The 13,907-nt window shown below is 34.7% G+C and overlaps 1 protein-coding gene across 1 annotated transcript; it reads left to right on the forward strand.

Moving 5' to 3' along the window:
* Nucleotides 1-9,223: 9,223 nt before the first annotated feature.
* Nucleotides 9,224-11,960, forward strand: LOC149795948 (uncharacterized). The gene is made up of 4 exons (XM_089963898.1): nt 9,224-9,580; nt 10,099-10,245; nt 10,732-10,762; nt 11,828-11,960. The coding sequence occupies exons 1-4, from the start codon at nt 9,298-9,300 to the stop codon at nt 11,958-11,960; spliced, it is 594 nt and encodes a 197-aa protein (XP_089820024.1). The 5' UTR covers nt 9,224-9,297.
* Nucleotides 11,961-13,907: the final 1,947 nt, after the last annotated feature.

Consider the following 13,907-nt stretch of genomic DNA (forward strand, 5'->3'; position numbering starts at 1 on the left):
TGGGAGGTTGTATCTTTGAATGTGGAGACTGTCGATGAAATAACATCTCCATCAATGAATGCAGCTCATAAATATTTGTTATTCACACGTGTTCAATACGCCATGTCACAAATCATATATCCAGATCAGCATTTTCCAAGAAATATAATCAGCGAATAAATTTTCAATATATTCCGACAGACAATGAGTCTACTTTAGCTCTCTTAATTTGTTTCATGATGAAGGGAGATATCTCCGTCAAGCAAGGCTTTCTCCGATAGAGTGATTAAGCAGTAGCCTCGCTTATTACTGCGTACTATTATATGACTTCCGCAATTATTTTTTTTGTGTGTGGCTCGCACACGGTATTTCTTGTCCCGCTTAAATCAGACAAGGACTCTGTCAGGGAATGTTACACCGGGACCGTCCCTCTCTCTTGTATGTTACACTCCTTGATGTCCGTAATAATTCATGAAAACAAGAGGAAATATATACACCACGCTCCCTTGCGTGTAATCCAGGCAAGTTATTTTTAGATGTCCTGGTTTAGATTGTTCCGGAATTACGTCTGGCAGATTTATGCGGTGCTTGGGAATTGAAATAAATTTATTGATCAGTTAACACAATTATACAACAATTGTAATTTATTCAGTATGCACTGTGTTTTAGTGATCTCTTGTAGGATGCCCGTTATCTAGGTATAACTAACTTCATAATAATGTTTCAAACATGTATTTGTAAGAATGATTCGCGGTCCAGTACTAATGTGGCGGATTATCAACCTCCAGGTCTGGTGTTTCAATCCCGTGACTAAGAAATTTGTCGACAGCGACAATAATTGTAATTTTCATTACTAATTGGGGGGGGGGGGGGGCTCCAGCCAAAGGAAAAGGACTCATGCACATCTTCTCACCATGTTGAACAAAGGGTGGGTGTTGTTTTGCACTCCCGGGGTTGATTTTTTGTGTGTGTTTGTGAATGAATTTTGAGTTTAGATAACCCTCTGGACCTGATAGAATGTCATTGAGTTTTCTAGGGTTACACAAGCGAGTAGTTCCTATGCATGAAATTTTAAAGCAGGAGTCCCCCCCCCAAAAAAAAAAAAAAACAGTAAGAGTGATGAGTTTTCAAAGTCATGTAGGGTGCCCCATACGAAGACATTCATAAAAAATGTCGGCCAGAAAGGAAAAGGCATCATAAAGGGACCCCATCGAAAGGCAAAATACTGGCAAATGAAGGCATCCCGTAGAATGTTAGTTGCTCATTATTTCCTACTGTTTAATGTTTTGTTTTTAGTTCAGATAAATATTTATTATATAATGAATTCCAAAAGTAATAATGCGATTATTTCTGAGGTTAAAAAATTAAATGATGATGATATATAATTATCTGCTCAATTGGATCCTGAAAAAAATCACAAATGATTTTGATGCGCTACCGGAATGGAGATATAATGAAAAATACAGCCTGGCATTCTAATGAATATATATTTATTAAATTACTTCAGTAAGTGACGAAACAATCTCTACTTTATGTCGATGATATGAATATTCGAAAATGTGATTCACTCACAAAGCGAAGGGACTGAGAAAGATAGATAATAGTTATCACGCGAAAAATAAATAATATCGAGTTTAAGTTCACGTGTGCGACAACTTGAAATAAGTATGTATGATTATAAACACGGTGACAAAGTCACTAACGGAGTCCTTGACGAAAGTCAAGAGAGATTGTGAACGTGAAAGCTGTGATTATTTTTATTCTTTTATTTTTATTCTCACTCCGATTCAAATTTATTTTTATTATTTATTTATTTCAGCCAGGTCATGCTCTCACCTATAAAATTATTATCAAAATTGTATTTCTTAAATCAAGTAAGTGTCCAGTCTGGTTAGTAAGTCTAAAATGTATCCGTGACAAGTGTGGATTACAATATTGTAGATATAACGGATTAACGGGCACTGACACGATCAAAAACCCAGGACGTACTTCGGGGTAAATGTGTATAGAATATATTACTGCTGTGCCTGTCTGGATTTTCAAGGTCTACTTTATAGCTTCCATCGATTACTTCAAATACAAGATTGACCGTGATCGTTAATGTAATATTGACAATACCCGGTGATATGTGACGACAAGCACCGTCTGGATCAGTGTTATGTTTGAGAATACTCGTCGGAGGGGATATTTTTCTCCACGTGGCAATAATCTGGGGATAGTATTTATTGATGGTATCATTGACGGTTTTCATTAGTTCTTCGTCTGTAACTCCGGGTAAAATAAATGTTGGTGTATCTGTCCCGAATATGTTATAATGTGTAGCAAATAATTGTTGAGTGATTATTTGTTCGTCCACACCATCATTTGTAACAGCTATTGCAATAATAACCTGGTTAACGTAATCGAGGTCTGATGGAACCTGACTTAGATGTTGTACCATTTAAATAATCTGAATGTTTAGATAATCGTTGAGGTTACTCTCGTACGTAATTTTAAACGAACCTACGTAGTGTTGTTGACGCAGTTGGATGATTACTTTTAATGACATCCGCAGATGAAAAAATACACAGTTCATTGATAATGCATTAATGATGTTATGTTGGTCCCTAATGAACAGTGATATCTCCTGCCATCCTATCGCTGCTGATTATGGCTCTTGAACCGTAATAGCGATTTTGGATTCTTTTAATTTTATTCCTGCGTTGGAATTCACTATTTATCTGTTATATTTGATAACTGCCCGTCGGAATACCAACAACATGCCAATAGGAGGTTCCATCAGATTTAATTTTTATAATAAAAAAAAACAATAATTAATTAATTGCTTGCAACCCACCGAATTACTATTATTTAATATTTGGCCAGCTGTAATATAGTCGCAATTGCGATGGAACGTTAACGTCGAATTCAGGATTGGTTGAGCTCGCTGATAGCATCGTACTTGTTGGCGGTTTTATATTAGCGACGATTTGTTCTTTCAATTTTGTTGACGTGGTCATTAGTGACATTATTATTTACTTGCCGAATTAAATTAAGGTGACTCTGTCAACGGGTTTCGTTTCTAGTTGATTCATGGTAACCTTTAATCATTTCTGCGAATTTCTGATTTGATATCGTTCCATCATTGACCTCTGATGATATCTGCGATGATAATTTGGCAAGCGCGTATGTTGCCGTTGATAGCAATGTTATATATTCGTGTAATTTATCAGCCGCATGGGTATATATCTTTTGCGATGATACTTAGAATACCAGCAACACGGGTTATAACTGCAACACCAATTCCTATTACTGATGCTATTTATGTATGACACTGATAATGATCCGATTATAGTTGCTTTTCCAACGGCTACGGCGGATGTAGGGTATACAATTATGTCTGTAAGAACGATACGGCTGCGGTATTTCTTTAGTTTTACTGTATACTCATACATTATATTTTTTGGTTGGGTCTGCAACAAACACACTTGCTGCTCTCTGTAATGATGCGCTGCAACAACGTCAGTTAGTTGGTTAGTTATATAATCTAATTAGGTAGTAGTTTAGCGACTAATTCAAACCCGAATAATACAACAAGCCGAGGTATTTTTTTTCGGATATCAACGAAAATGTTACCTTTCCGTTTCGTTCCTGTACTACTAAGACAGGTCCAAAAGATGCATCAGCTGGATTACGCCGTTAAATATGACTGTATATTTTAAATGCTGTAGTGTCGAATATGGCGCTCGGCATTAAGAGGTTAGTGTAAGGACTGGTCAGCCTGGTATCAGGATAATCCGACTGGGTGGGACACTATGCTACATGTCTGCGGCATCCCCAGTGCTAGACATCACTATAAACTGCCACACTGCAGACATCGTAGCGATATGACTGATAAATTGTTAAAGCTACGTTAAAAATCAAAATCACACCGACACACACACCATAATTACTCTCAGTTCTGATCGTGGCATTGTTGCTGGCTACGTATCTTTCTGTTGCAACAGCATCGTCTGATTTTGGTTCTCTCACATTAATACTTGTATTTCTGCTCATATTGAAATCGTCATACATAATATCGATAATTCTTCTAATACGTCCAGCAATCTTTCCCATGAGTGTTAGAACTGATTCATCTGAACTTTTAATTTTACCGTTTTTAGTAAATACCGCAAAGTTCCCTTCCGTCGCATCTGTAGTTCGCAGAATAATATCTGTCAACGTTTTTAAACGTCTTTGTTGATCATGAAAAACAACAACTTCATTTTGGTCCACATGCACGAGTCGCAAAAAATTAGCGAGTTCGTCCTTGACCTGGTCAAGGGTCAAATGTTTCGATAATTCACCTTCAGGTTTGAGACTTTCGAATATGTATATCATTATATATGCACTAAGACATGTTTTAGATGACGGTCCATGGCTATATCGTCTGGTGGTAAACTCGTGCACGACTTTATGTGGTGACGTTGTTGATGATGACATGGATCAAACACAGCAATTACTTCATGGCCACATATTGGTGGATCAATGTGTATGCATCTCAATGACTACCTGGACCAGAACTTCCATTGAGATTAATGGTACCGGTCACAACATGATTTGGTTGTTTCGGTAATTTCATCACGCATAAACACTTCTCTGATGTGTTTGATTTTAATCGCTTGGCAACATTCAGTCAATCAAATTCGGACATGGGAAGTATTAACGATGTGTCCGGGGCAGTCTTAGACCTATCCCCCTGGATTGTACTGTACTATGAATGACGGTTTCCTAGCAGTCTTAGACGTTTCCTTTTTTTGGAAGTATTTAATCCGTGTCCTGTTGCTTTCTTTAATGCCATCACAGTGGCAGTTACAACCGCACCAAGAGCAGCTGCTCTTTCACAGCTGGTTCTGCAGTTGCTATCAACGCTGGTATAGCTGCGATAAGTGGAAATATACCACCCATCTTGATTGCGCAGAAAGATTAAGTCGTACGCCCGTCTTTGATTGTTTGGCGTCATTGAAATACTTGAGTTTACCTTCCGTCAGTGATAGTTTATTTGGACCATCTGCGATCTGTTTTGATTGTAGCGATATTTTTATTCCACAGTTCCCTTTTGATACTGAGTGTAGCTTTTTATTCTGACAAGGGGTCCTAGATGCACTGACATGATGACCTGACATTATAATATCATGTTCGATTTAATTAAATGTTTTCCACTGGGGCATCAGTGACTGTCATTCTTCCACCAACATTTTCAAGCGACATTGTTTTTTTTTTTTTTCTGAGAGTATAACAGCGATTACTTTATAATTATCAATAGCTCCTCTTACCACATGAGATCTAAACTATATATCAACGACTGATTGTCTGAACAAATATATGTGTTCCAGTGAGAAAAATGGATCCGATACAGCGTTGTAAAATCTACTTGCTATATCTGTAGACCAGAATCAGTATTTTGATCACGTTCTATGAATGTCATCAAACACTGATATGCACGTACTACATGTTTATTTTCAAAATTCAATAATGTGTCCTTAGCTTGTTCTTGATATTCATTTATTCTCAGTGAAACCTCAGTAATACCAAGTTTGTCAAATATTATTATGCTGTGTAATTGTGACTTTACTTGTTCATTATTTTTCAAAGCAACAAATATATATCGCAGTGCAGAGACACTTTGCTGTGATGCTATCTGCCACGTAAATAAACCATTAGTGTTACTTTTAGCACTATTTGTGGTCATCGTCAAACATGATAATGTTGATTTACCACATTGATTCGTAGAAGAGAGCAGACGTTGTTCTTCATGGAGTAATGAAGTCATTACTGGCATCCATAATGAAAGTGTTGTCAGTATTACTTTACCAGCATCACCAATGGGATCCCATATTGCATCATCCTCGTTAGCCTTTCGTACGAGAACAGCTGTATGCTTGGTTCCAAAAATAACCTTTCTGACATTTCTGCAAAAGATGTGACAGTGGAAATGCACATGAAAATCTTCTATTTCCATCTTTCAGCATTGATCGATACGCTGCGAATCCTAAGTTGAATTCTAGATTAGCATCATGGACCACAGGAGCCACATCTGCGTCGTCAGCAGCAGCTGTAACTTATCATACTGTATGCTGTCACGATGGTTAATAGCATCCGTTACAAACATCATTGAACAATCGTCGATGTATCTTGCCAGATGCAATGTCATTGTGTCAACGTCGACGTCTTTCAGACATGATTCAATAGGACTTTTGTCGATGCTATCGTGGCACTGTCGAACAACGCCATCATGTCATTATTAACAAAAACAATTCTAACAGTAGCTTCATATTCAGTATCATCTGCATTTAACATTTTACCTTCTACTTCAATAAACGTTTCAGTGGGTAAGAAATATCTGCTTGTATCCTGAAAGTGCAGCTCAACTCGCCCGCGCTAGTTTGGCTGTCGTGCGTCATAGGAATGATATTGATAATCACGCACTGATTCATCGTTGAGAACTGCAGCGTCCATGTCAGATGCTGAATCAGATACACATTGAAACATTTTATTATACTTGTTATCGTAAAACACGAAGACCACTTCCTTCTATTAGACTAGCAGTTATATTTATTTTTATTTTTCTGATAGGGGTACACTAGCCAACTCTGCTCGTTTTGATTCGCAGCCTGATATATTATCTTGCTAACATTTGCAGGCATAACGTCTGTGCTGGGTAACTTTTCTGGCTGATGTCGGACCGCTGGCAGCGATCTCCGTATTAATCGTACTAGTCTGTCCTTGATTGCCGAGAATGCTTTATTATCAAAATCACCAGCATCACCAATACCTTTATCACGAACAAAATTAATAGCCTTCATTGAAACTTCTTTTGCAAGTGGTATTGCTTTTGGAGCTAATCTTCTAAAAAGACAATGAACAACATCACCGGAGCCATCACCGTAGATCGCTTCGTAAGTTGGTAATTGTGAATTAATCATCCTGATCAGGATTGGTCCACGTTGAGCATTATGTGTGATCATCTTATTTTCTTATTACTGATCTAATTGTATACCCTTAATCACTGCGGTAATCATCAACAGTTTCATTAATGAGGGACCGTTAAACATTGGTGTCCATGATACCGCCTGCAAATAATATCTGACAAAGAACAGCTGCTTCATTAACGATTTTTGTTTGATTATTTATCATCCTAATTCACCTTGCCAATGTCTTTTACAGCCAATAAAGAGCTGTCAACCAATGTGTTCGTCTTGTCTGTAACCGGTTTGATTGAATAAAGCAGCATGGTATTTCTGAAGCACCTGGTTTCAGTTGTCCAGGTCAAACAATTTCATTCTGGGATATAAAAAGATTGTAAGCTTTCTTTGAAATGTATCATTATACTATTTTCCTCTCTAAGTCGCAGATGACTTGTTTCTATACTTATTGTCAATCATCAAACCACCAAAGACAGACGTCACAAACAAAAGTTAGTTTTAGGCAGTGGTTTTTCGTTAGGTCAATCTTAACATTCCTTTCATGGAATGCAACTCTGGCTTGTTCTTCCAGCAAATTGCATCATACACCTTATATGACACAATACTAACTGCATATCAGCTACAGAGTTTGTACCAAGAAGTGTAACCGGAATACATATACCAGATACCAGGATGTTCCGAATGAGTTCCAACATTAAATGTCCTGATTACCAATAGCCTTGAATAAGCTGATATACCAACAGTCTTGATGTATAACAATGATATAATCCAGAATGTCTTTGAATGAATTCACAACAATCCCAAGATAGCAAGATTGTCCGAAACATAAATTAGAACTTTGCAATTCTAATGAAATTTTTTTCAATAAATGATTCCTCTCAACTTACATATGAATACAAGAGTAAATAAATCCAGGGATTGAAAGTAAAGGAAGAATGAATAATTTTGTGTATCAGAACTTTAAATAAAAATCTAACATGAAGTACAATAACAAAGATGTCGGTCAAAAGTTCGCTTCCAGAAACATCTATAATGTTTGCGTTAAGGATTATCTATATTTCTATTTGAAAAGCTAGACCATGAACTCAAACATCTGTAAACAACATATCTATAACTTACAAACAAAATACAAAACAGGTACGCACAAAACTCTTTCCTTAATCAGGGATAAAGGTCATTCATACAAAAATAAATTAATTATTCATAAGATATTGACATCACTGACTAGTGCGTCCATCCTGATGACAAGTACGTGTATAACATCATTATTGTTTATTTTCCGTTTTATGGTGGTTGTTTCTTCGATGAAATCATTCAATTTGCTCTACATTGTTATAATTCCTCACTGAGTTTACTTACTTCAGTTTCATCAACATTTTCTCGATTTGTATTCTCTATACCCTATCCTCACTGAGTATTGGAACAATGCCTTTATTTAGCCATCTATTTTGAATTCAATCTGAAAACGTCAGAACGAAGTCAGAATTTTTCTTCAGAACTCCGTTGACCTACATGACCAAATGAAGATGGGCCCCGAGTAGCCGGGTGGTCTAAAGCGCTCTCTGTTGCGGATCACTGCCATCTCACCTCTGTCTGCATGGCTTCGAGTCTAGGATTCGGCCAATGTGGCTATATGAGAAAGCTTGCAAGTAGCTTCTCGTGGGTCGGTGGTTCTTCCCGGGGTTTTCCCGGGTTCTTCCTCCACCTTTAATACTGGCCGCCATGTATAGCCTATTGTGTGCTGAAATATGGCGTTAAACCCAACAACAACAACAACAACAACCAAATGAAGGAAATGTATCTGACCAAATAATGTACATATAAAGGTCACGTGAGAAAACTACATATCTACACAGGGAATGCATCAATAAAAAACAATAACTAAGAAAATAATTATTCTAAGAAAGTTAATTTTCAAAGAAGGTCTTAAGTCAGTCGAAAACAATATTAAACAATAGTTGAAATATAGGTTTTATGAACATACTTAATCGGTTTTTATTTTTTTCTGTTAAAACAAATACACATATATAATAGTTTTTGACTCTGCAATAAAATCAAACATCTAAAGTTGTGTTTGAAGTCCTAGGTTGTTCCAATGTTGTGTATAGTTTTGTGAAGCCATTGTTGTTGAAATAATTGTTCCGTTTTCTTAAACCTTTTAGGATGTTGCCCATGGCAAAGAATGCTCCCTTTAGTTATGTTCTTCCGCTTCTGACACACCTATTACTTAGCTAGTTTTATAATGTTGTTCTGAAACAATAACATAACTACTTTTACGTTGTTTTCCATCCCATAAACTATTGATATTTATTTCTTTATTATCTCTTAAATAGGCGCTCCTCTTTTGGTGCATAGATTTTACTTCAACAGAGTTATGGAGGAGAATATTGAGTTTCACTTTGATGCCGGCTTCAATGGAGGTCTTGACCAGGCATTTACAATTGAATACAGGCCTGCGGTCAGTCCTAAAAGTACGTGGCAAAGTACTGCTATCAAAGACTTACAAGAGAGAGAAATTCAGCACAGACTTCCTAATGGTACTTTCTCTGTAAACATCACCCAACCCCCTCCTGGATTTTACCTCTACAGGATGTATTCATGGAACGCTAAGGGTAGAAGTCCATACTCAGACTGGATTCCGATGATAATACCAAGTGGTAAGATTGCAACCTAAATGTTGGTTAATGTTATCATCTACTTTGAATATAACTCTTGGCAAAGTATATCAATTCTCATCTGTTTGGGTGAAGGCCTTTGGAAGATATCACTAATCAATTGCAATAAGCTTTCTGAGATACGGTCTAAAGATATAAAACGTTTGGAAGAGATATTTTGTATACTTTAGTAGTCGAATAAATGTAAATATATCAATATATATATATATATGTATGTATGTATATATATATATATATATATATATATATATATATATATATATATATATATATATATATAAGGCATTCTGTTGCTTATGAGTTTTTGTAACGTCGTATAAGAAGCTAAAGTTACTTTACCATTTAATTTGCAGCAGCTTGAAACACACTGGATATATGCCAGTATTGAACAAAATGAAGTTTCCGCCATTTGTATTAATATTCAGGATGTTGTTCGTCATTTGTTTCATGGTCTCATATAAGATCTATTTTAGCACATACTTTATGCTTTTAAATGCTAGCAGCTGGAGAAAACAAGTATAATCCCGGTTGTCAGCTTGCTGTGGCTATTGGACTTGGAGTAGAAACATCTGTGCTAGTTGTCACTATCATTGCCTTTGTGATCTTCATCCTCAAGAATAGATCAAATCCAAAGAAACCACAGATGAGTACGTTGTATTAGATTCAATAAACATACTTCATTTTTAAATATTCAATAGTAATACATACCAAACTGTAAAGTGATCTAAAGGCTTAGATAGACATAGTAACAAAATCATATTTAATCCTTTGCCTCATCATGTTGATTCTTGTCTCTTCTTTTTTCAGTTTATTACATCCTAATTATACACATTAGTTATATAATATTAGACAAGATTAATATGCAGTAAGACAAGTAGATGATATTAAATAATGTGAATATCACTTTCGTTGGAATGAATAATAAGTAAATCAAATAATCCGAATGTTCATTTATATTGGATCGCACAAATCTAGATGTACAATTATCTTTTATTCGTCTTCGATAAATACGAATAATTTGTAACATGCCTTTATAAAGTTTTACTTATGTAAATTAATTTTCCTTTTAAAACAACGAAGTAGAATGGTTCTTTTATATTTATTCACGACAGCTTTTTCTGTTTAAATCACAGACAAGCCATCTGAAGGAAACGACGTTACCAGGTAACACGAATTTCGGATTTGGAAAAAGACACACATATTCCTTCACTCTTACATCAAGATTTAGGTAAAAGGATACGGAACACTTTAGACATGGTATAGACGCTGCTACGACAATGAATACACATTGAGAATAAAATCGAATTCAGTTTTTTGTTTTATTTTCGCATTTTGGTTAAATCTTTCGTTTCAAACTTATTGTAAAATGTGGCTATAATTTCTTCTTTTCATTATTTGATTTTTTATTCGTATCATTAAATGAAATAATTACATCATACATATACCGTGTTCTTCCGACCTTTCTTTGACGTAATTATCTATAGAACCAATGGCACCATTGGAGCTATGTAGCATAATTTGCTTCCATTAGAACGTTCTTCTCAACATCTGTTGTGACAGTTTATCCTCGTACGTGAGTACACTTGAAAAACACAATAACTTCCTAGTCATAGACTTTAAAAAGAAAAGTCAGATTAACATGGAATTCTCTGTTTGATGATGGCCTCCGTAGACTACTGATGCATTGATTTGAAATACAATTACAAATCAGAACAAAATGCTCCTTAATATTGACAATGACAAAATTATAGCCTATATGTATTTATAGTTAGATTGTGATAGAGCACGAGGATATCTACTGTTCTCATTGAATACATTTAACACAAATGTTCCGGAAATTCATAATTCATAAGGGTTCATAAAATCTTTTTTTCCTTGGACATGTATGTCCACATAAATTTTAATGAATGTAACTTTCTTTCAAATGTTTACCACAGGGCTCATGCACATAGACATTGTTATGTATATTTAATTTGCACACAGTCTAGCTTACATAAGATATTAAGTCAGAAACAAATTATGGACGCATTTATTTTCGAAAGCAATATATATGGAATATTTTGAGGAAAAAAAATAATGTACACAGTCTAGCTTCTATCTTATGCGTAAGAAGCGAATAATGGACACAATTACTTTTGAAAGAAATAGCTATGGAATAATTTACTAAAAAATAACATAATGTTTTTGAGAATATATATTTATATATTGTTTTCTTTTTCGATGTTTTAGACATGAAGTAGGAACAGGCCTGATTCCAACAGGAACAAATACCGACATTTCTAATGTCTATGAGAGACTAAATAATGAAGGGCAGATCGATAATCCCTATCTAGAATTACAAAGTACGTCATTCTTCCACTGAGGATCAGTATTTTGTATAAACTCTTTTCATTTAGATTTATTCACAAGTAAAAAAAATGTGTTCGAAATACTGTATTATATTTATTGTTAGTGTTCAATAACAAAATCGATTCAACAACAAGAGGCAGCACACTAACCGTACGATCCTCCTTTCTAATAAATTTATAATCTTCGCTAACAAATTATCCTTAAGGAGTAAAATCTCTAAAGCGAAACAGATTATCGGTTGACATGAATTTAGAATTACATTTTTACTTTACGTAAATCGTGATTGCAATTTTTTTTTTTTTTTAAATCGAGCCTGACACACGGGAACGATAAAAAATTATATCAATAAATGTACTCACGTTTCCTCCTCAATATATATATATATATATATATATATATATATATATATATATATATATATATATATATATATATATATATATATATATATATTGTACGTAAATTATATAATTCAACAATGCATATTAATATCTTTCCAGGGATTTCTGCAGCAACGAGGGAAATGGGTTCAATGTAAGATCATTTGATACAGATGTTTATGAAACGAATTTTAACAGGAAAACGAAAAAGAATTAATAAGAGAGAGAGACAGAGAGACAGAGACAGAGAGAGAGAGAGAAGGAAGGGAATAATATAATGAACATCGGCAAATTGTACTAGCGTACTATATCTGCTATTTATTTGCGCCAGTAGTTTATTTCATCAATAATAGAATCAAGCACTAAGGGGCTTCGAGGACGGAGAAACTAGTTGGTTTATGGGGTGTTGTGAGCTTGCAAACATCCCAACTTAAATCATTACTCCTAATAACACTTCAGAGAAAGGCTGATGTTAGAATGTGACCGATATTTCATTTTGGAACAAAATCAAATTGTCTAGGCCTCCAAATTTAAAACTGGAGGCATACGAAAAGAACGTTACATTGTGCATTTGCAGATTCATCAATCTTTATTACTAAACTATCATAATATTTATTTATTTAATTTCATTTTGGTTCGTTAATTTGACAGCATGGGATAAGAGAGAGGGAAATTGAGGCCTTAATTAAGACAAGTATGAATATGTTGGTTGAAACATATATACATAGGTTTTTTATGGTGACAATTTGTTAGAAAACATTATCGGGCTTTTAGAAATAATTAGAAATTGTATCAAGCCTATTAGAATAAAGCAACAGAGGAGATTGTAGATAAACAGACAAGATTTCACTTTGTACTCATTAATAACACTTTGTTATTGTACTTAAATTATAGGATTAAAGTTGAAAGATTTAGTCTTCAAACTTCCAGGACCAGTTCCACTTCTAATGAGCAGGAAAGTCCAACAATTAGCAAGTCTGAGGTTCATTCCTACTTAGAAGTTGCAGGTACGTCCAATCGTAAACTGTATCTCCTCTTCACCAACCATATATATATATATATATATATATATATATATATATATATATATATATATATATATATATATATATATATATATATTGGAGAAGAAAGATCTTACTTTTCATATTGATATCAGTAAATGGATACCTACACGTAATATATTTTATATATTCTTTTGTGTACCGGAGCAGATTTTACATTTTTCGGGGTTTTACATTTGCTTTATATTTCTTGACGGGAACATGTTTTAAAAGTACAAGTGATGCTAAAGTCAGTTCAATAGTCCTTATACAAACAATCAGTTTTTTCCATAAGTTTATTTCGTTCTCAGGAAATAAGGTCATATATTTGTTTGTTTGCTTATAATAGACATAGTAAAATAACCTGCTCATTTTGAAGCAATGTGTTTAAATTTTCCTTATTTTTTCAAACAAAAACAGTCATTTATATCAACTATGGTATTTTCAGAGCCCACATCATGGCCCATAGAAGAAACCGCTAACAGGTTAGTGCAATATAGGTGGACAAGTGTTCAAATTCACTAGTGAACTTTGTTG

Source organism: Sinohyriopsis cumingii, chromosome 7 (assembly GCF_028554795.1).
Source record: "Sinohyriopsis cumingii isolate HCF-2022 chromosome 7, ASM2855479v2, whole genome shotgun sequence".
Classification (NCBI taxonomy): domain Eukaryota; kingdom Metazoa; phylum Mollusca; class Bivalvia; order Unionida; family Unionidae; genus Sinohyriopsis; species Sinohyriopsis cumingii.